Raw genomic sequence first — 24,793 nt, forward strand, 5'->3', positions numbered from 1 at the left:
ACTGGCTGCAGAGCTTTTGCCCAAGGTCTGCTCTGGTCACCAGCCCAGACAGACTGGCAGGAACCCAAGTCACTGGGCTGGTGGAGTTCCTGTGTGCCTGGTCCCACATCATGTCTCCTTAAACCAGAGTTATGGATGGCTGTGAACTGCCATGTGGGTGCTAGGAATTGATCCTGGGTCATGGGTCCTCAGTCCTGAGTCCTTTGTCAGAACAAGTCTCTTAGTCACCTGCCCGTCTCTCCAGCCTACAAGCTCTTCTTCAGCATGAATCTGTTACTGTATGAGCTAACACTACAAATACTGCTTGAAGCAGCAGAAGTTCTTTGGTTAAGGAATAAGAAGGTCAGAGGTTTGGCCTACTTTTCTACAGATTAATGTGCATTAAACTTGAATAGGTTTACTTGGAATCCCACTGGCTTTCTGAACCCTCGGGCAATGATACCATGGTAGAGCTGTAGTAATAATGAAAAACTGCAAAGTTACAGAGTTTTTTACTTATCTCTATGTATCATCTGTTGTTCTTTCTTCACACTGAGCAGTACTGCTGCAAAAGATGTGAGCAGTTGAGGCTGCTGCAGTCCTTCACTGCGTAGCTCTCCTTCCCCCACAGTCAGCTCAACAGCCTGCCCCCTCCTTGTCATTTCCCTTAGAAGGCAGAGAAAAACTGTGCAGGCAGACACTAACCTGTCATCCTGCTTTCCGCCTACTTTCACAGATATGACTCTCCCATCATTCTCTGCTTTCATCACCCCCCCCCAAAACACACACAAAGAACAAAAACATTTTGTGAAAATAGACCTGTTGTATAATTCAGATATTATTGCACCTGTTACAGGTAGACTGGTATGGTAAGTTCTATCTGATACATGACTGTATTTCCATCACTAGAGGTCCTGATATAGTTACCTGGATTTGACATTTGTCAGCAGCTGCCAAACCTCCAAACAGCTGCTAAGTTAAGTGACCCTGCTCTGCTCCTTTTAGAAGTCTATTTTGCTAGTTTGTTGAATACACTGACTTGTACTTATCTCTTAACTTTTATTTCTACTGTTCTCTGAATACTAAACAGAAAGTAAGCCACTCAGACAAAAAGGAGGGCCTCTTCAGAAGAGGGTAGCCAGAAGACAGAGTGTTTACACAGTGATTACTAAAAAATCAAGTTCCCAACAGAGGAGCACAGATGCCTGGACAAGAGTAAACCAATATATGTAATAATCACAAACTTTAAGTCAGCTCAAAGTGTCACACATTTCTTCAGACCTTCCTCACTGCCATCTCTTGTGCCCTCATCGTTGCAATTACTGCAGTGTGACCAAGAAATCTACTCCATCACAGTTGAATGGAAGAAACCGTGGTTTATTTCTACTGGTACAAAATTAAATTATAACCATTGTCTTCTGTTCCTTCTTTTCGATGGCTGTTGTTCACCCAGTAACTTTAAATAGGTGTCTGCTTGTGTGTATGTGTGTGTGTGTGTGTGTGTGTGTGTGTGTGTGTATGTGTGTGTATGTGTGTGTGTGAGTGAGTATGCATACCTACTTTTAAAATACTCTCTTACCTGGTTGGTTCTATCATTTCTAATAGATAGTGAATGCATTTTCCATTTTCTAAAACCTTATTACACCACTTGAAGCTTGGCCTCTGTGTATTTTTTGGTGGCAGCATAAACACATCACCATAAAACAGCCCTTGTATATTATAGTTCTGTGACTCAGATCTCTGGCAGGGGGGCAGAGGGCACATGTTCAATCCAAAGATAGGTCTTGCCCCTAGCAGGAAACAGTGAAAATTTTAAAAATTGATTCTTTTCCTTTTTTTCTAATCTTATTTTACCCACTTAAAATGCTCAGTTCCAAGCTGGGTTTGGTGTACATCTATGATCCCATCAGTCAGGAGGCAGAGCAGGAAAATCAAGAAAAAATTGAGACCAATCTGAGCAACAAAGTAGGAATTAGCCTTAAATAAATGAGTAAATAAATAAACATACAAATAAATATAATGTGAGCATTATATCTCATGCCTGTAATCCCAGGACACAGGGAGCTGAAGCAGGACAATTGCTGTAAGTTCTGTGTGAGCGTATACTGTGTATATAATGAAGCCTGCTGACATGGTAATGCTCTACCTCAAAGTAAAATGCTCAGCTATGCATTTTTAATACATTCAAAGGTTGTATCACAGTCGTCATAACTCAATTTTAGAACATTGACCCCCGGTAAAAGAAACTTGTGTCTCTCAGTAGTAAATACCTGATTTCCTTCAAACTCCCTATTTTCTGCCCAAGAAAGCCCCTCCCTTACCTATCAGTATGGACTTCTTCATCTGAGCATTTTATATAAGTAGAAACACATACTTGAAATTTTTGGATCTGATGTGGTATCGTCCATGTTGTAGATGTGTGTATCTGGTTTTCTTTCATTATCAGGTAGCAGTCCATTGTATGGAGAAAGCACATCTCATCCATTAAGTGATGGACGTCTGACTTGCTTTTACTTTCTGTTCTGAGTCATGCTTCTCTCAACAGTGATATGCAAGTTTCTATTTAGACACGTGGTTTTTTTACTTCACTTGAGTTATATAGTCAGAAGTGGAATTACTAGGTTATAGAACAAAATGGAATTTAATATTCTTTTAGTCTATAGAGCAGTGGTTCTCAACCTATGGATCACCACCCCTTTGAAGGTCAAACAGAACTTTCACAGGGGTCATCTAAGACAATCAGAAAACTAATATTTTCATTAGGATTCATAATAACAGTAGCAAAATTACAGTTATGAAGTAACAACAAAAATAATGTTATAGTTGGGGGGTCACCACAATATGAGGAACTGTATGAAAGGGTTGCAGCATTAGGAAGGGAGAGACCCACTGGTCTAGAGTTTTAAGATTTTCTGATTAAATATTGCATCTTTTTAATTCAGATGTGGACGCCAACAGAGAGCTACCACTCACCCAAGCACCTTCAGCCCATTCATCTATTACCAGTGGAAGTTGCCCAGGAACTCCAGAAATGCGCAGGCGGCAAGAGGAAGCCATGCGAAGACTTGCCTCACAGGTACAATAAGATTCCTAAGTTGGGGGCCTGTGAGTTCCATTTTAGCACCAAAGCAAAAATAGAGAGACTTTTAGCAAAGAGAGCAAAAATGTGTAAAGCAATTCATGAAAACATGAAGAAAAGTTTCTCTTTTTACTTTTTTGGGGTTTTTGTTGTTGTATTTATTAAAAAAAAAACTCTGATGGGATTAGAACCTCTAAGACTTAGAAGCAAAGTCTTCAGTGAGTAAATAAAGGCCTCAGATAGTTTAGCCAAAGTCACGGTATAAATCAACAATAATTTTATTACTGCCTCATAGCTCCTCCTACTATACCATATTGTCCATAATATTTTTATTTAAATTTCCCATCATTTTCAAAATAACATGTGCACATAAGGAAAGCAAATAGTGATCAGGCGAACAGTTGACTTCTTTACCCAGCCCTTCACCCCCAAGAAGCTGTGCATCCCCAACATTATCTTCTAACCCTTTCAGTAAAAGAATTTTTTTTTACTATCATAGTTTTAATATCAAATAGCTCTTTCTTTTTCTGCAGTTACTCCCTTGTTTATAAAGCGAGCAGAGGCTGGAGCAAGCGGGGCCAGAGCAAGAGGGAGAAAGGGATGGGCGAAAGTTCAATATTGTTTAAGTTGGAAATTAGTGACTATATTTACTTCAAAAATATTTTTAAAATTTTAGCATCCTAAGAGCAACTTACAAATACATTTTCATGTGAGGGTGCAGCATGTTTAATTTACGCTAACCTTTGTATAAGAAATGGCTCCTGGTTTACATATGAGTATTATCCTAGCAATTATGACAAATTACAGTTTAACCATAGAAGCTTGTGCTATGGGAGCACAGAGCAGAAGCCACCAGTCTAGCTTCTCATCATTACAAACCAGGGAATGGACTTCTGACTTTCAAATGAGATCTCAAGTCAGTATATATTTTTTTATTTTATATATCTAGAGCCTCTTGACTTGAGAATCCTTGCTATCAGTTCCCCATATCAGTAATTACAACTGGTATTTCATAGTTTTCTTGCTGCTTCTTGTGCTAATTAGTGGGGGACACTGAAGAGTTGGTCAGAAACAGTCTTTGAAACAGTCCTGTTTCCTAAAGAAACACTTTTCACTTGGATTATAACAGACTTTACTAGATCAGCGTCTGCCAGTGTGTCTCCAGTTAGCACTGTGGTGTCTGCTGAATGGAGTCAGTAGAGAGGCACAGAGATTCACTGAGAGCCTTTCTTGTATATATAAATTCACCTAGACTAAAAGTGTAGAACAGAATTATACATAATACATAGAATTAATAGGACAGTTGACAGAATAGCAACACTTTGGCTTCTGTTTCCTGAAGTTGTAATAAGTATAGGGATTCTGGATTATTTGGAATTTTGTTTTTTTTCCTTCATTGTACCTTATATGGTAGTCAGTATTATCTCATACAGTAGAAAATGCTAATTCTCATGACTATTTTTCCACTTATGCTGCTAATAGATAACAGAGCTAGGATTCAGAGCCTGTATGTACCTCTTAATATTTTTTTGTCATCAAAACTATTTTTTATTTTTATTTTTTTATTACCCATTCCATTTGTTTACATCTCAAGTGATATCTCACTTCCTAGTTACCCCTCCCTCCCCTTTGCCTCTATGATGGTGCTTACTCACCCACCCTCTCCTGCCCCACCCTTCCAGCATCCCCTTACATTGGGGCATCAAACCTCCACAGGACCAAGGGCCTCCACTCCCATCAATGTCAGACAAGGCCATCCTCTGCTACATATGTATCTGGGGCCATGGATCCCTCCTTCTATACTCCTTGGCTGGTGGTCTAGTCCCTGGGAACACTGGGTGGTCCAGCCAGCTGATGATGTTCTTTCTATGGGGTTGTAATTCCCCTCACCTCCTCCAGTCCTTCTGCCAGCTCCCCCTTCTTAAGAATATTACCATTGTCTTTATTCTGTAAAAGATGGGGCAGGTACTCAAGACCCTGTGTATTTAACCACTGCTGCTTTTTAGTGACAAGAAGGATCTTTGCTGAGCATTCTTTTAGAAATTCTATCAGTCTTTGAATGTGCTCTCAAAAAAAGAAAATTATAATAAAGTTTCACCTTTCAGTGATTTTGCTGAACTATAATTTTTCAAAAACAAAAAAGGTTTCTATATGGCTAGCAGCTCTTATCATGTCAATGTTTAGTCTTTAAAAAGATAATTCTTGATCCCCTGGAACTGGGGTAACAGGATAAGCCACTATGTGGGTCAAGGAACTGAACTCTGATTTTTCTATCAGAGCAGCCAGTGCTCTTAGCAACTGAGCCATCTCTCCTGCCCTGTAAGGCTCCTAACAATGGAACTGACACATCAACGCAGCCACAAAACCTTCATCTTACAATGCATCCTGCATATAAGACCTGCTGGTGCAATATGGCACAGAACATGCAGGGGAGGCCTACCAATGACTGGTCTGACTTTAGGCCCATCCATACCCTGTGTGGATGGCCACGACCCAGCATAGAACCAAATTTGACTGGCCAAAAAATAAAGTCAATGAAATGATTTCTAATGTTAGGAGCAGATACAGAGACTCACAACCGAACATTAGGTGAAACCAGGAGAACCTTACAGAGGAAGGGAGGGAAGGATCTTAGAAGCTAAAGAGGTCAAGGACACCACTAGAACACAGCCCACAGAATCAACTAAGCAGGGCTTAGGTAGACTCACAGAGACTGAAGCAACAAGCACGGACCTGTATGGGTCTGAACTGTGTGCTCTGCATACCCATCATGGTTGTATAGCTTGGTGGTTTTGTGGGACCCTTAATAGTGGGAGGGGAGCTGTCTGACTCATTTTCCTGTGCTTGGAAAAAGAGTCAGACCCTATTATCAAGGTTGGACTAGGTGACCCTTTCCTCCTATTGGGTCACCTAGTCCAACCTTGATAATAGGGTTTATGCCAAGTCTTTGTGTATTTTGTTATGCCATGGAGAAGGAGTGGATCTAGGGGAAAGGAGAGGTTTGGAGGAGGGGTTGGCTGGGAAGAATGGAGGTAGAGGAAACTGTGGTCAGGATGTAATGTATGTAAACAAAGTTCTTTTAAAAAGCAACTAACACAAACACAAAAAAGAAGATAATGAATATGAAATAGGCTAATTAGGGAAACTAACTACTTTTAAGATGTGTCATGGAGACACAAAAGCTTGTGTTTTTTTCCCCAAAAAAGAATTTTTATGTAAGAAAGAACTCAATGTTGTTCTTGCCATTCTTGTACTACATACGGAAAATGTCAAGTGATCTTGGTTCTTGGAAGCTGTTAAAGCTGTCAGCAATAGCACCCATCATTTTGGCAATCTGGTAACATTAAACAAATTGAACCTAATATGGACATGTTAGATATATACAAAAAGGGCAAGGTAAAGAGAAAGGGAAAATTATATGTAAGGCAATGTTTAATTAGTATTAGTGTGAGTATTCTTAAAGAGAACATTGAGAGCAAACAAGACCCAAGTCAAGTAGCAAGTAACCTATAAATAATGTTTTCATGTCTTATAAAATTAACAATGGCCCAGATTTCTTCTACATTCAGGATACCAGTATGAAAAAAACAACCTTTTTGTATATTTATCAACTTCAGTGTTCGTTATTTGTTAGTTTTTAAACAGCCTTTTTCAACTGAATGGGTCACTGCTTAGCTGTTAGCCACCATATCCCTACTTTTAACACAATCATTTAGCACATAAATGTGTTAAATGAATGAAGAAATTCCAAACTCTTCCCTTACCAAAACCCAAATAGCCCTCCTCTTGTTGCAATTTACTGAAGTCCAAACTACTTTACTAAAAGAAAAAAAGCTTCACATGAACTAAAGATGGTGGTACACTCTATAATCCTAGCACTCAGCAGACTGAGACAGGAGGATTGGGAGTTCCAGCCAGTCAGGACTATATAGGAAGACTTTATCTTGTCAGGGAGGAAGACTCACATGAGAGAGAGCTAGAGATGTAGGTCAGTGGTAGAGTGCTTGCTTTCATTCACAGGGCCCTGGGTTCAATTCCCAACACTGAAAATGTTATTGAATATCTTTGCTTTTCCAAGTTTACATGTATGTATATACATATACATATACATACACAAAAATGTATATATGAATGTGTGATGTTATGTAGTCATATACATGTTTAGTTTATACTTTTATCCTAAATAATTCACTGTAACATACTATATGCAAAGGGACAGTTCTTTGTTTCAGTGGGATTCTAAATAACAAATGTAGAAGAAGGGAAATTGAAAAATCATCATAGTCATTATTGCTGCAGAAGATACCACCGTAGATAGCAAAGTTAATGGGCAAATATTCCGAGAGAAACAGGACTTGTATTACTTCCAAATAATCTCTTCTAAAGTATTTTTTAATCACAAAAGGATAGCAGCTTTACAGTGGCAGTCTTAACTTCAGCTAAGTAAAGCAGGCCAGCCTCACCAATAACAAGATGTGCCAGTGCCGAGAACCTGTAGCTTATCACACCAGAGACCAGACACCAGAGTTTTTATAGTATTCTCAAGAAGACATGCTGATCATCAGACAGACCCAAACTCAGAGACACTCAGAAAGTAACCAGTCAGTATTTGAAAATGCCAATATTGTGAAGAATGACTAAAGGCCTCTTGCAGATGAAATTAACTAAATACTATGTGGGGTTCTGGATGGGTCTTGAGCAAGAAAGGACCTAATGGACACACTAAAATTTGAGTAATATTTGATAAGATTAATAAGTGTTCTTTAGATTTTTAGGTAAAATTATTTTATGTTAATTTACTGGCTTTTATAATTATGATTATATAAAATACTAATAAAGGAGGCTGGGTGAGGATAAATGGAAGCTCTGTGTACTACTTTTGCAACATTTCTGTAAGCCTAAAATGAGTTCAAGTTAAAAAATAAAAGTCGTGTTGATTTAAAGAAATGAAGGGGGAAGGAAAGGAAGAAGAGGACATAGGGCTCTCAACTGGAGAATTACTGAAACAACCCAAGCCTGGGACTATTGTTAGCCTCCAGTCCCAGAGTGAAGATTAGAATCAGAGTTAAGAGACAAGAGTAAAGGAAGACAAAGTAGTTATTTACAATGAGCCTTTGGGATTCTGGAAATACTAAAGTAGCTTGTGTGGTGGGAGATCACATTTTACTTTATGTGATGGCTGTTTTACCTGCATGTTTGTCCACCACATCGTCTGCTGTTGTGTAAGGAGACCAGAAGAGGGTGTCATAGGAACCAGTGTGATAGACAGCTCTGAGTAGCTGTATGCATGTTGGGAATTGAACTCAGATCCTTGGGAAGAGCAGCCAGTGCTCTTAACCACTAAATATCTCTCTTACCCCAGTGACCCACACTTTAATCTCAACATTCAGGAGACTGATAAAGGAGGATCATCACCATAAGGCCAGTTCCATCTGCATAGTGATTTCCAGGTTTGCTTGTTTGTTTTCTTAGCTGATTTAATAGTTGAAAGATCCTGCTAATAAATAATTCCATGGTATTGAGTGGTAGGTGGGCTTTTAAGAGTATGAGAGCTGACCCAAAGGAAGAACTAGTGTTACTCTAGAATTTAAAAGAAATAAATGTCAGTTGTTATGAAAGCTAGATTTTTCTGTCCAGGTGAATTCCAGATATTCAAAACTGTCCTTCCTTAAAATGAGATTGGCTTATTTCTTTCATAGGTATTCCTTTGAAGTAAAAATGTTCTATGGTGCATGAAGGCCTGATACTTTCAACACAAACCTAGAAAGTTTACTCAATTCTTTGATAAGGGTTATGATACATTTTATTATTTATTGGATATAGCATTAAATAAAAGTTGTCTCACATACATACACACACACACATACACACACACACACACACTTTGGCAGTACTAAACCAGGGTATTGTGCACGCTTGGTAAGCATTCTGCCACTGAGATCATATCTAACCCAATCAAAATCTTTTTAATACTGTATTAAATTTATTCTGTGTGTGCTCAAGTGTCTAGGTCAGAAGATAATATAAGGGAGTTGTGAGTCCCAGGCATTGAACTCAGGTCCTCAGGCTTGGTAGCAGTCACCTTTACTACAACAGCATCTTACCATTCCCCAGTCAAAATACTCTACTGACCTCCATCCTTACGTATATATGGCCTTCTAGCCTCTCCTTTTGTTCTTCTCTTGAAGGAGGAAAATAACATTTACTTACTGTCTTCCTTCAAAGAAATAATGTAATTCTAGTCACTTCAAATATATTTTGTTTACAATTATTCCAATAACAATTTTAGATAGTTAAGTAAAACTTGGGGTGGAAAAACTAATTATGTAAGAAAGACATAACTAAAAATGAGATTAAGACAAGAGATCTTGAGAAATATGAGTCCACGCAGGGAAAGTGTTATGCCAGTTGGTTTATTAAGGTAGATGGATTCTGAGCCACTTCCAAGAAGCTGTAACTATAGTGAGTATAATACCTTCCTCAGAACTATAGAGTGCTGTATAAATGTACCTTTCTCCTTGTGAAATGAGAGTCTAGGGGAAAGTACACACATTTCAACTTGTTCCCTGTTTTTATATAGGAAATATTTAGGTAGTATCAAAAGACAGTTCGGGAGGCTGGAGGGATGACTTAGTGCTTAAGAGCACTTGCTCTTTTTCCAAAGGACCTAGGTTCAATTCCTAGCACCCACATAGCAGCTAACAATTGTCTGTAACTCCACTTCCAGGTAATCTGATGCCCTCTTCTGGCTCCCACAAGCATCAGGCATTTTGATACAGGGCCTCCCTGAAACTGAAGCTCATGATAAGCTATGATAACTGGCAGAGGTCTACACCTTCCCAGCACTGAGGTTACTGACACACAGCTTTTTAGACATGGGTGCTGTCATTTTATATGACTGAGACAGCTCAGTCCCTAAGATAGTGTTCATGGAATGTATATACTTATACCACATAGCTACTTTGAAATGTGCAGTTAATAACCTATTTTAAGTCACCTTGCAAATCTTAAGATGTCGAGTGGATTTTTCTACCTGTATTCTTCAAAGAAATCAAGACTTTATATTTGGAATGCCAAATACTAAAATTAAAAAAGAGGCAGCTTTAGATTATATAACTTTAACACTGACTTTTGTTAAATGAAACCTCATTAATTCAAGTACACATCTAAAGGCTTCAGTATAGTTCAGTGGCATAATGTTTGGCATTAAGTGCAAATGCCTGGGGTCGATTCCCAGTACTGGGAAAAAATCTCCAAGTACACATACAATTTTTTAACAAAATCAGTAAAAAGAACCCTTCTTCTAAGTTTTATAATCTTTATCTTTAAAATAATATCCCACTACATTACATAAAAAAGCAAGTTGTACAAGGCTGAGCTGTACATTGCCTCCACATCTGGAATCAATTGAAACAAAATATGAGACTACATGTATGTCCGTGAAGACAGTAACCACTGGCAGCCCTGTTGACTGAGAGGATGAGGGTTCCCTTTAGGGAACACTGTCTTTAAGATAGATAATAAAGGACTGGTGAGATGTCTCTGCAGGTAAGGGCACTGACTGCTCTTCCAAAGGTCCAGAGTTCAAATCCCAGCAACCACATGGTGGCTCACAACCCCGCATAGTAAGATCTGACATCCTCTTCTGGTGTGTCTGAAGACAGCTACAGTGTACTTAATTATAATAATAAATAAATCTTTGTGCAGGAGCAAGTGGGGCCAGAGCGAGCAGAGTTCCTGAGTTCAATTCCCAGCAACCACATGATGGCTCACAACCATCTGTACAGCTGCAGTGTACCCATATACATAAAATAAAGAAATAAATCTTTTTAAAAAAAAAAGATAATAAAGCAGAAACTAAACACCTAATGAAAAGAGTGAAGGCCTAAATACAACGTCTGGTTTCTAATCCTCCTATGGAGTTCAGACTTCTTTGTTTCACTCACAAGAAGTTCCTGTATTTAGCTTTAAATACACAATAACATCCAGTATTATTTGATTTCTTTTATGTTTAATGAGAAAGATTTTTAACTGTTTAAGAGTTGACATTTACAGAATGTATTAAAAAGACGACCACACTTACAGATTAGGAGGTTTTTCAGAGTAAAACTCCTCTGTGGTAAACTTGTCTAAGAAGTAACTGAAGAACAGCATTCCCAGTACATTCATGAGTGCTATAAGGATGCCCGAGTTACCTATAGGCACAGAGTTAGTTGCTAAAATGAGCATACAGCAGGTGATGGTGGTGCTGCTTAAGATGAGTGTGGAAGTGGTGGTGGCCATGATGAGGGTGAAATCAGCTAATGTCATTACCCTCTTACTGTGTTCTGAGCACCTTGTCAGATTCTTTCCATAAATGAAGCTGGATCTCTCCTCCTGATGCCATGTTTTCTACTATATGCCATCACTTTTCTTGGCAGTAATGAGCCAGAAGAGTGATCTATATTAAAGTCACTCTCTGTGCTAGGCATGATTGTATACTCTGGAGGCAGTGGCAGGAGAATCAGGAGATCCAGGCTAGCCTGAGCTACATTAGTGCAACCCTATCAAAAAGAAGGAAGCTCATTTTTTGCACTTGCACTTGAGGCAAAAAGAACAACCGTAACAGAAGATATGGAGTAAATTCTGGGTAACTCTAACAGCCAGCTTAAAACAGCCAGCCCAACAGACAGCTTAAAACAGCCAGCCCAACAGCCCAGAGCCTAGACGTCAAGACTCTTAAATCCTTAGAGTGGAAGACCCACATTCAGCAAAAAGCTCACCTCTTTCCTTCTTTCTTTTATCTAATTTTGGTACTTTTCCTCTGTCTGAATTTTCAGAAAATATTTACCAATAGTTTTAAAATCTAAGTTATTTTATTTTATAGGGTCATCTAAAAAAAAAAAGGACTGTACCAAAAAGTGATGTGAGCATGTGTATCTCTTGAGAGTAATGGTTTTCCTTACTGTTTTATTTCTAATGCTTTGTTACAAGAGTAGACTTTTCTATAGTACTGTGTTGAATAAATGTTAGCAATATTAATATATATCTTCTTTCTCAGTCTTGCTTCCTGTCTCTTAAAATCCATAAGGAATATCCCATTTTTTATTTATAAACTTTAATTTTAGACTGTTAGAATATATACATATATTATGTCTAATTTTTGACTTGCATAAATTATACAGTTGCATTAGTGGCTTTTATTTGAAAAAAAAAAAAAGTTTGAGAAAATGGAGAAACGAAAGCCAGTGTTAGGGTATGGTCACAGGTAACCAGAGCTGCTAATAAGCCTGTTTGCAATCTCATCCTTCCGTAGGTGGTTGCCTATCACTATTGCCAAGCAGATAATGCCTACACCTGCCTGGTCCCAGAATTTGTCCACAACGTTGCTGCCCTGCTCTGCCGCTCACCTCAGCTGACAGCTTACCGGGAACAGCTTCTTCGGGAGCCTCACCTGCAGAGCATGCTAAGCCTCCGCTCCTGTGTTCAAGACCCCATGGCCTCCTTCCGGAGGGGAGTCCTAGAGCCCTTGGAGAACCTTCACAAAGGTATAAATAAGGTCCAGAGGAACCGTGGTGACTTGGGTTGTGATATAGAAATGATGATGTTCATTACCTTGTCAAATCTAAATGTTCCATAGCTGACGTCTGCAGACTTCAGTGCACTGAAGCCTTTTCCTGGGTAGAGTGTGCAGTGCACTTATGTAGGCCCAGCATTTGGAAGAGGCTAGGGTAGGGGGACTGCTTGAGTCCAGCAAGTGAAAACAAACCTAGGCAAAGTAACAGGATCCTACTTCAAAATAACAAATCCCTGTCGAGACTGATCCTTCCTCCTTCCTTTGTAGAAGCTCTTACTTTGATTTCCAAATGATTTCAGGTTTCTTATAATAAAGGTAGTAGAGTTTCTAATCCTTTCTGTGGAAGTAGAATTAATCAATAAAGTTGCAGCTCCATCTTACTGTTTCAGAATTATAGTTAGAAAATATCTGCAGGAGCTGGTGAGATGGCTCAGCGGGTAAGAGCACTGACTGCTCTTCTGAAGGTCCTGAGTTCAAATCCCAGCAACCACATAGTGGCTCACAACCATCCATAACAAGATCTGACGCCTTCTTCTGGAGTGTCTGGGTACAGATACAGTGTACTTACATGTAAAAAATAAATAAATCTCAAAAAGAAAAGAAAAGAAAATATCTGCACTACATTTATTATGCCACCCATGGCTGCATATCTCACTCAGTATTAACACTAGAAATCACTTAACTGTTCACTTGGAAGGTATGGAAAAAGGCATATGGACATTTTGTGATACATAAATTGTATCAGAAAAGCTAGTGGTTTTTAATGAAAACAAAATTAGTGGGCTCTGTCTCCCTCTCATGCTCATGCCTTTCCTTCTTTTTTCTGTACAGCCCTGGCACTCACTGAAGCCTAAGCAGTCATCTCCTTAAACCTCTCTCCACTACATAGTTTTTCACCTTTTTAAATTTTTGTTGTTAGTGTGGGGAGGCAGGTTTGTGTAGAGGATTGCATCCATGGTGCACCTATACTTGAATGTACACATCCACATGTACAGAGGCCAGAGGAAGAGGCTGGTGTCTTGCTCTGTAGCTCTCTTCCTTAATTGTCTTAACACAGGGTCTCTCACTGATTGACCATTGAGCTCCTGAATCATTGAAGGCCACCCCCAGCACTGGGGTTTCAGACATGTGCTGCCATACCCAGTGTTTTACATGTGTGCTTGGGATTCCAGCTTTTCCATAGCACTCCTACCCACTGAGCCGTCTCTCCACCCTCCTCTATGCTGTCGTCGTCGTCGTTGTTGTTGTTGTTGTTGTTGTTGTTATTACATTTTATTTATTTATTTTGTGTGGGAATACTCATACCACAGCTTATATGTGGTGATCAAAAGATAGCTTGTGGGAATCAGTTCTGTCATCCTTCTGTGTGTGTCATCAGGTGTGGAAGCAGATCCCTTTACCCACTAAGCCACCTTACCTGTCTGTCGCCACTTGTAAAAATGTTTTTGTCAGCACTGGAAGCCAAACAGAGTAATAAAGATTAAGTATCTCAATTGTGCTACTCAACACATTAGTGTGTGTGTGTGTGTATATACACACACACATATATTCATATATGTAAAATCTTAAAATTTAATGTGAACATTTAATGAGCATTTACAGTATGTCAGATAAATTTGTGCTGTACAAGTATTAGTTGTTTTTGCTCAAGTTATTAGCTGTTTCTCTTTGACTAAATTGTGTGCAGTTAAATTTCAAAATGTGTGTTCATCTTTCCTCATTCATACCTACCTTTTCACCTTGAACATGGTAGATATTTCAGGAAATACATTTTGAATAGAGGCATAAAAGGGGAAACTGCTCTCTTGCATGGGTTTGGTTTGGTTTGGATTTTTGAGGCAGGGTCTCTCTATGTAGCTCTGTCTGTTCTGGAGCTGGCCTTGGACTCACAGAAATCCACCTGCCTCTGGCTTCCTACTGCTGGATTAAAGGCATGTGCCACAGACCAGTGATGCATGGGTATTTTAAAAGGGCAATGATACAAAGATATGCCCTATAGGTGTTCAAAGAGAATATACAAATGCTTGCTGAATCTGCACCAGATTCTCAACCATAATAACATGGTTTATTATTTTCCTGTAAGATATATCTACTCATTTCTCTATCCCTTTAGATATCCCTATTACCAGAACTCCTGAGTAGGTTCAGTTGCTTCATTATATCCAGGGGTTTCTACTCACTCTTAAAGCTTTAAGCAGCAATTGGAAAAACAATGTACAAATGTTAAAAATTGCTTAATCAACCTAAAAGAAAAAACAAAATAATAAAAAAGATTAGGTAAATCATATTAAGGAATTAGTTGTAAAAAAAAAAATGGAGGAAGTAAATGAAAATGCAGAAACTGTCAGACTGAATAAAGACCAAACTTTGATCCATATGCTGCTGTCTTCATGAGTTATGATCTCAGAATCACATAGTTGGAATCGTGGGTCAAACATAAACCATAAGAAATCTAAGTAGTTTGTTAATGTCAGAAGAGACTTTTAAACAGCAGTATTAGTATGGGCAATTAGTAGACATGCAAGCCAGTTCATCAGGAGACAAAGTAATCCAAATTATGTACCTAGAATAACAGTTTCAGAATCATGAATCAAAAACTGATCAAAGAGCTTAACAAGCAAAGCCCAGTTAGAGATGCTTCTCAGTAACTGTTGAAACAAGTAGAGGAAAAAATTAAAAATACAGATTTGAATAATACTATCAGCCACCTTGCTCTGGTTGATACTTATAGAACATTACCTAATAAGTACAAACTATATATTTCTTCAAGAAAACATAAACTATATTCTGAACTGTAGAACAAGTCTCAAGAAATTCTAAAAGTTATCTGGGAATGCCAGTGCATGCCAAAACTCCTAGCACTTAGGATGCTGAGGTGAGAGGACTATGAGTTCAATCAGTCTAGGGAGCTAGCTTAGTCTGTAGTGTGCAAGGACCCAAGTTTGATACTCATTGTTTTTATAAAAGCAAAGTAGAAATAAAGACACACACTAATAATCCCACTGTTGTGGAGAAGGAAACAGGTGAGTCACTGGTGCCCTGACCCGTAAGAGAGCCTGTCTCTCAAAAAAATAAAAATAAAAAAAGTCAACAGCACACGGGAACAGTGTATCCAGTGTGTCCGAGTTGTCCACTGCACATTGTGGGCATGCACACCCCAAGAAGGTAAATACTGCAGCAGTGTTGCCCAAAACAATGGACTTAAAACAGGAATCATTAACAATACAATCGTAACGATGTACAGGTTAACCTCTTCTAAATAACCTATATGTCAAAGAGCAGGTCATACAGAGAATATCTAATATGTCAAAATGAATAATATAAAGTAACTTGTGTGAGTCTCTTACTTAAACTAGGAAAATAAACTGAATTAATATAAATAAGGAAGTGATCTTCAAACAGAAATGATTGAAGCACAAAGTTGATGTGAAATTGGATAATCAAGCCTCAGCAAGACTGTTCAAAAAAAATGGGAAAGAAACATGAATTAACTGCATCATAAATCAAGAGGTAGTACTAAAGTTCATAAAAATATTTTTAAAAATAAACCATTATAAACAACTTTATAACAATAAAACTCAACAAATTGACTAAAGTAGACAGGTTATTCTTAAAACATACACATAGCTTACCAGTATATTTTTCAAAAAAAAAAACAGAAAAGAACATTTCACGATTTATTTTATCAGGCAAACATAACACTGATGGACATCAAAATGTCAAACATAAGGATCTTTTAAAAGCTAAAAAAAAGAAGAAATAGATTATACACCATTATTTCTCATGGCTATCATAACAAAATCCTAGAGGAAGAAAAAAGGTAATAGTGAAGTTAATTTCTACTTGGTCAGGATTACAATGTTAGCTTAACATTTGGAAGTTGATCTATATAATTTATCATATTAACAAAAGATCATCCATATAATTATCCTAATAAGTACATAAACCCAGATGTCCATCTATGTAGTGGATAAGCAGATTGTAAACTTGTTTAGTGGAATTCTTCTAAGTAATAAAAAGAAACAAATACTACATTCAATAGGATTAGTCTCAGAAACTTCATATTAAGCAGAGAAAACAAATGTATGTAGCTTGTGATGGAAGTTAAAACACTAGTTGGCTGCCCTTTGAGCACTGACAGGAAGGAAAACTAAAGGAATTTTCTTGACTAACAGAAATGTTTTTCAATTTGATCAGATTGCATGATTATATATATTTACCAAAACTTATCAGAGTATATAGTTGAAATGGCCTTTGTTTATCATATATACATCTTATCCTCAAGTAGCGAGAGTTCTCCTACCAAGAGAGTTTTATTGGAAATACTTTTCAATTCATAGTCAGGAGTTAGATTGCTAATAATGCACTTCTCCTTTAAAAAAAAAAAATAGACAGTATTTTCCAAAATTTTTAAAGATTCCAAAAGCTTCCCACCATGTATCAAGTAAGAGGACAGGGGCACCACAGTGAAAGGGGGTCATTCTGAGAAGCAGACAGAGCCTGTGGGTCTCTTAGTGACTCCTGTGTGCTGCACTCAGAAGCACACTAAGGCCTGCGCAGTTGTGATTTTAGCTCTCGCTGGTTCCTCTTCCCGCTCAGTGTCTGTAATCATTACTTATCCCAAGCACCTATGTCCAGTGTTAGAAGGGACTACTAGGGAAGACTCCAAAGATTTACTAAGGGTATGTGTAAGCAGAGGCAATGAGGAACACCAGGGAATGTTATTTACAGGGGTTAAAACAAAATTAAAAGCCTGGGAAACTTTTCCAGTGACTTCTCAGCTAGAGCAGTGACTCATAATTTAAAAGTATTCAGTTAGTCCATGACAAAATAAGAAAATGAGACTATCTAGAATTTAAGTAGTCATAGATACAGATTTTAAAAGTATATAAAAGTTAATATATTTATTTCTAATTAAAATTTTTTTCTGGTATAAAATGAAGTGTATTTGAGGACATGAGAAGGGGGCATTGAGAAGAGAATAGAAGCAGAGAAAGAGGGGACAGAGACGAACAGAGAAAAAAAGAAGAGGGAGAGAGGAGAAAGAGGCCAGAGAGAGCTAAAATATTTCTATGAAATAATTCTGATAATAAGTAGTAGTTGCAGACTGGAGACATTGCTTAGCCATTAAAGACTAAACTCATGATCAAAAAATAAATAGTATCTGCATTTTAAGTGTTCATACATGGCAGAATATGAAATAGCAATTTTTGTTTGTCCTTCCTTAATTTTTAAAATTCTTTTAATATTCTGTAAAAGCTTGAAAATGAATATAAAGAAGCATTCATATAAGGCTAGTTGCATTTTAAAAGCAGTTTGAAGATCATTAAAGTCTCTTCTCTTAAGTGTATAACTGGTGAAACTCATTAGACAAAAGAAAAGAAATTATTTAGCAATATCTTTGATTTTTTACAATGTCCATAACATTAGAAATTTCTTTGTATTTTTTTGTTTTAAATTATTTTTTAAAAAGTAATATATGATGTCTTAAATAAACTTATCTATTGACACCTTATAAGCCTACATCCTTAGATAACTCTTCCCAAGAATGGAAGGAAAATCTCAAGCAAGAAAACTTCACAGGGATTTAAAAGACTATCATTATCCTGATTAAGGGGCAAATATTCTCTTTTACAGTACTAGAGATCAAATCCAGGACCTTCTGTATGGTAGACAAATCTACCACCCAGCCCTTCTTAGTCCCCACTTTAGAGAGAAGAAATATTTATGTTTTACTCATGGAATAAGTAATGTACTCTATTGGAAATTTCTGCAAGTGTAATTTAGCTTTATTAGCAAATTAATTGTTTCATTCATTACAATATCCAGGACCAATGAGATGGCTCCTCAGTGGGCAAAAACACTTTCCTCCGAGCCTGCCAACCTGAGTTCAATCTCTGGGCACCCACATGGTAGGAGAAAACTGACTACACACACATATACATACACACCACATCACAAATGTAATTTTTAAGAAGTGTTTAAAATGTTTTTCAAAAAAAAAAAAAAAAAAGACTTTTCTATAGGGGCATTGTCATTGGCCTTTTTATCCCTGTGAAGATCTTGGCTTAGGAATTCCCCAGGTAAAGAGTGAAGGGCAGGGAGAGTGCCAATCTTTCAGCGGGGGCCGGGGAAGGAAGACTTTAACACTTGCCTCTTTCCACTGTGAAATGTTCTCAGGCTACCATCTGCTGAAGAACTGCTCTTAGGAGCTCTCCTGAAGCAGCATAGAACTTGTCCAGCATACTAGGAGGTGCTCAGCCGACCAGATGCATCTATTTTCTCTGTGGAAATTAAGACACAATTACGTTTCAGGGAGCCTGAGTTCTCAAAATCAAGCATGTAACAATTCCCAGTTGTTTAGGTAAATTCCTAACTCCAAGTAATTCCTCTATTACTTCGTTTTTTGGCTTAAAAATTTCCTTAATATTTGGAGTCTCTAAAAGACTATCTTGCTTCCTTGGTGCCATGTCATTAATAATATTTAAAAAAAACATTATAAATTAGAACTGGAATTGATACTTTATTTCTTTTTCTAAAATACAGACACTTTAACAGTTAAAATTATCTGGCCTGGAGCTGGGCAGTGGTGGCACATACCTTTAATCCTAGCACTCTGGGAGTAGAGGGATGGGGGGCAGAGGCAGGCTGATCTCTGAGTTTAAGGCCAGCCAGGACTACACAAAAGAACCCTGTCTCAAAAAAAAAAAAAAGTCTGGCCTGTGACTATAGCTCAGTGTGGAATATTTACCCATCATGCAAAAGTCCTTGGTTTCAATCCAAGTATTGGCAAAAGATACACAAATACCTCTTTATAATTTGAGAATTGACATTATAATATTAAGAAACTAAAATTAATTTCTTAGGGCAAAACTTGAAAAATTTGTATGCTCATGTGTAAAAAAAATAGTATAGTTTGTTTTTTACTTTTTTTTTTTAAGGATTTATTTTATTTCATTTTTATGTGTATGAGTACACTGTAGCTGTACAGATGACTGTGTTCCATCATGTGTGTGGCTGCTGTTGATCTCAGGACCTCTGCCGGCCCTGCTCGCTCCGGCTCCGCTGGCTCCTGCCCCGCTCGCTCCGGCGTAACTTTCTGCAGCTGTCTTCAGAAGCACCAGAAGAGGGCGTCCGATCTCATTATGGGTGGTTGTGAGCCACCATGTGGTTGCTGGGATCCGAACTCAGGACCTTCGGAAGAGCAGTCAGTGCTCTTACCCGCTGAGCCATCTCGCCAGCCCTGTTTTTTACTTTTAAAAATTAAAAGAACCAGTGTTTACAGTAGTCTGAACCTTTTATTTTGAACCTAATTATATTTTTCCTTCAGATTAAACCTGTTTCTCCATTAGATAACCAGAAGAATTCAATATTAGACAAGAATTGATACACACTTAGTGAGAGTACAAGCCTGAAATCTCACTAAGCACCCTCAGCCTGAACCTAAAGATAAGTTAATTCAATCTATTTAGAAGGGAACTAAATGCCAACAATTCTCTGACATGACTGCTCCCTTGGGAGATCAGCGATGGGACTGTCTCATTATCTAGGACCTTGAGATCTCACCTGCCAGGTTCATCCATGTCTCTTCCCAGAACTCTGCTACCTCAGTCTTTAAGGAATTCACAAAAAGTATGTTATGTTATTTTCTTTACGCTATGATAGAAGCAGTCTATTTAGCTTTTACATATGTGGGAGAACAGTGGAGTTCCACATTCAAGAGCTCATAACTCCAGCTATCAGACTCTCACAATGAAAATATGGTATTCCTGAACCTATAATACACATGCTCATATACCTGTGACTTAATGAAAAACCAAAGATTTCACCAAATGAATGATTCCATGTCTTTATAATAAGTTATACACTCTGAACATTGTAATGCATTTTTTCCAGACTGATCTGTGGTCAAAGACCCAGTGAGAACTCACCTACCCACTTGGTAATTGTAAAGTAATTTGTTTCTTTCTATCTCAGAGAGAAAAATCCCAGATGAAGACTTCATCATTTTAATTGATGGATTAAATGAAGCAGAATTTCACAAACCGGATTATGGGGATACAATTGTATCATTTCTGAGTAAAATGATTGGAAACTTCCCTTCTTGGCTCAAACTAATTGTAACAGTTAGGACCAGTTTACAGGTATGTGTTTGTTTGCTTCTGAACCATAGATTATCTCTCTTGCAAGGAGCTTAAACTGAAAAAATTCTGGATCCTAGTTCTCTTAGCTGTTCTTAAACCTAAGAGACATGATCTAGAAAAAACATTCTCTCTGTATGACATGTTCCTATTCCCATTGCTCTGGGTAAGGCTTCATAAAATGTTCCTCAGAATATCATTAAGAGGCTAGGTATTCAAGATCAGTCTAAAAGGAGCAAGGAAGGAAGGAAAGAAAGAAAGAGGAGAAGAGAAAGTCTATTTTTTAGACTTCCACTTCACACTTTCAGCCTGCCATAGAGGCTCAAACTTTCCACTTCTTCCCTTACTTCTCTTTGAGCTCATTTTTTGCTAGTGTAAATGTAAAGTAGTCTCTGTATATGCTTTCCTCTAACAAATATTGGCAATATTAGGTTATAACAACTAAGAGATAAGGTTTTGCTTCCTGTAAATTATCTTTCCTACTCACTACTAGTAGTTTAATGGCCTGAAAGAACCAGGAATGTGGGATGGAATATGTAAAAGGCACTGGGCTAAGGAGTTAAGGTTGTAGCTCCTGCTCTTTTGTGTTCATATGTGGTTTGGAGCTGAGTTTCTCCTCTTTTAAAAAAAATCCCTTCTTTCTTAAGATCGTATAGAATATGTATTCATTCCACTATTTTGATGTAGCCCACACATAGTAACATACGTAGATGAGTGATACATACATACATAGGTGAGTGATACATACATAGATGAGTGATACATACATACATAGGTGAGTCACATTAAGTCTCCCCCTTTTCCCTTTCTTATATATTGGCAGATTATATCTACTGCCCTCTTGACAAGAAGCAGTATCTCTCTCTGATTCCATCATCTAACGGATAGATGTTTACTGTCATTCTGCAGATTATTGGGGTCACAGTCTAGATCCACATAATGATCTTTACAGCTAAAGTTACATACAACCAAATTAGTGGATAGTAACTTGGTTGTTAAAATATTAATTGGAAAGATCTCCAGGAACAAAATCTTGTGTTTGGTTTTGTTTCTTGGTTTGTTTTTATTTTTGTTTTATTTTCATTTTTTTAAGAAAAAAGAAAAATAAATTTCACTGGGTAACCTAGGCTGGCCTCAAACCCATGCTTCTCCTGTCTCAACCTCCTGAGTATTGAATTTACAGATGTGTGCCACCACACCTAGCTATGATCTCTAATTTTGATATTTATGTATAAGCAGTATTAACCTAAGATCTATTCTAACATGATGTCATATGTAATTGAAGAAGAAATTTTAAATGTCATGGTAGGTAGAGCAGAAAAACCTTTTCTGAAAAATGTTCAGCTGTACTAAAGAATAGACAGATTACTTTGCATGTTCCAGATTTTAAAAGTCCAAATTTCAGTTTCTTCATGGGTAAAGACCTGCAATAACTTCCTAGATATTGCACTCTCTTCAATGAAGAATTTCTAAGGATTATTTTCCTCACAAAATCATATGTAGTTTTCCATTACTTCTATTGACATTTCATGGATATTTAGAGTATGTCCTATTATACGGTCCTAATATTTGAGGATTCAGTAAATAAAACATGCGGTGTCTCTACTTTCATAACACTTTTTTAGTAAGGAATACAAACAAAAAAGTATAATTAAGCATATTGTAATATTAGGGGTAATATCATGTCAAGTACTATGAAGAAAAATAAAATAGTATAAAGAGATAGAAATTGTATGGGTAGATAGAGGGTAGAAGCCCCTCTAGGGAGCATTGGAAAGTGATGAAATCTGGTCTACCATTTTTTAAAGATCTATCTTCTGGTTATGTATGTCATAAAATACAGAGGATGGAGATTATAAGCAGAAAGGGGGTAGAAGTTGGTGATGTCTTAAACTAGCCATATTTGGAAAATGTCCTGAAGGAGAATAAAAAGAAGTTGATCAGCTAGGCATAATGGTTCACACCTATGATATCATTTTGAAGGCTGATGCAAGAGAGTTAAAAGTTCTAGACCGGGCTGGCGAGATGGCTCAGCGGGTAGGAGCACTGACTGCTCTTCCAAAGGTCCTGAGTTCAAATCCCAACAACCACATGGTGGCTCACAACCATCTGTGATGAGATCTGATGCTGTCTTCTGGTGTGTCTGGGGACAGCTACAGTGTACTCACATATAATAATAAATAAATCTTTAAAAAAAAAGTTCTAGACCATCCAAGCTACATAGAAAGTTCAAAAAGGAAAAAAAAAAAAAAACTTGATGACAGACTGAATGTGAATCTGCAAGATAGCAAGAATGAATCTTGGGGTTTGGTGAGTACATGAATAGATGCCATCTTCAGAAACAAAAATCCCAGTTGCCTCCAAGGATCTAGTATCAGGGTCAGTGGCAATACAGTTAATTTGTTAACAGAGGGAATGTCTTGTGATGGAGTAAAAATTTGATAATTCTTAATAAGTCACATCAAGTTTATCTATGAAACATCAAAGTATAAATTGCTTGGTAAACCAAGATACAAGGTGAGAGAGAACTCAGAGGAATTAACTAATCTGGCAAAAATAGATGATATTTAGAACTATTTTAGAGAGTGGAAATGGCTCAAGAAGGAAAATTAATAGAGGCCTGAGTCTGAAGTGGACTGGGAAATGAAAGGAGCTAGCAGAAGAGACTCCATAAAACTAGTTACTGTGATAAGAAAATGAAGGTGTGTCTTAAGAGCAGGCTGCTGAAAATGATTCCCCAGAATGCTGTGGGTAGATGCTGTCAACGGTCAAACACTGCCGAGATCCTGAGAAGATGAAAACTAAAGCTAATTATTGAATTTGCCAAGGTTAAGATTATTGACAATCTTGGCAGAAACCATGTTTAATGACTAGATAAGGTTTCAGTGAAGCCAGAGTATAAGGAATAAAGAGAATGCAAAGAACTTCTTTGATTTGATCCTTATGTACTCTTTACAAAGACCCATAAAAAGTCTCAGTATTGGGAAAAGCCATCTTCTTACTGTGTGAATAATTTCCTTTAGTCTATAGATATCGTGATTAATATTATTTTCTTCTTTAGCCACTCAGAAATTCAGACTGAATTCTGGACCTCATAGTTATAAGAGAGTTAGGGGAAACTGAAGGTCTTTCTGTCTATCTCTGTCTCTCTCTCCATCTGTTTTAGGAAATTACCAAGTTGCTGCCTTTCCATAGGATTTTTTTGGATCGACTAGAAGAGAATGAAGCCATAGACCAGGACCTGCAGGCTTACATCCTGCACCGGATTCACAGCAGCTCAGAGATCCAGAATAACATCTCACTTAATGGCAAGATGGACAATACTACATTCGGCAAACTCAGTTCTCACCTCAAGACCCTCAGTCAAGGGTCATATCTATACCTGAAACTCACATTTGACCTCATAGAGAAAGGCTACCTAGTGCTAAAGAGTTCTAGCTACAAAGTTGTTCCTGTTTCGCTCTCTGAGGTTTACTTACTCCAGTGCAATATGAAGTTCCCAACTCAGTCTTCCTTTGATCGGGTGATGCCTCTCCTGAATGTGGCAGTGGCCTCTCTCCACCCACTTACTGATGAACATATCTTCCAGGCCATCAATGCTGGGAGCATTGAAGGCACACTAGAATGGGAAGACTTTCAACAGAGAATGGAGAACCTCTCCATGTTCCTAATCAAGCGCAGAGACATGACTCGGATGTTTGTGCATCCTTCTTTTCGAGAATGGCTTATCTGGAGAGAAGAAGGAGAGAAAACCAAATTTCTCTGTGATCCCAGGTAAGATATAGATCTGTGATAAGTGATTCTAAGCCTGTTTTAAATTTATTGCATAGAGCATGGATATTGAAGGCAATGGGAAATGCTCTTACTCAAATGCTTCTCATGAGGAGATTTTTCTCTGCTTCTCAAACCAAGGCTGCAAGTTTAGCAGTGCCTGTACTCAGACTGTGACTCACCAAAAAGACTGAAGCTCTGACACTGCTGGTTTTTTAGTGTCCCTGTGGTCCTGCTGTTCATCAGACCTTGTTATGATAACTATAT

At 37.8% G+C, this 24,793-nt stretch overlaps 1 protein-coding gene across 7 annotated transcripts in view; it reads left to right on the forward strand.

Annotated features, from left to right (window-relative positions):
* The window catches only part of Tanc2 (tetratricopeptide repeat, ankyrin repeat and coiled-coil containing 2), a 320,134-nt gene that overhangs the window by 226,062 nt on the left and 69,279 nt on the right, over window positions 1–24,793 (forward strand). For all 7 annotated transcript variants that reach the window (XM_031355012.1, XM_031355013.1, XM_031355008.1 and 4 more), the window contains 4 exons: window positions 2,922–3,055; window positions 12,354–12,585; window positions 20,592–20,758; window positions 23,922–24,529. In XM_031355012.1, the coding sequence (XP_031210872.1) occupies window positions 2,922–3,055; window positions 12,354–12,585; window positions 20,592–20,758; window positions 23,922–24,529 (1,141 nt within the window). The remainder of the gene's footprint in view (window positions 1–2,921; window positions 3,056–12,353; window positions 12,586–20,591; window positions 20,759–23,921; window positions 24,530–24,793) is intronic.

This window comes from Mastomys coucha, unplaced genomic scaffold (assembly GCF_008632895.1).
Source record: "Mastomys coucha isolate ucsf_1 unplaced genomic scaffold, UCSF_Mcou_1 pScaffold5, whole genome shotgun sequence".
Lineage (NCBI taxonomy): Eukaryota > Metazoa > Chordata > Mammalia > Rodentia > Muridae > Mastomys > Mastomys coucha.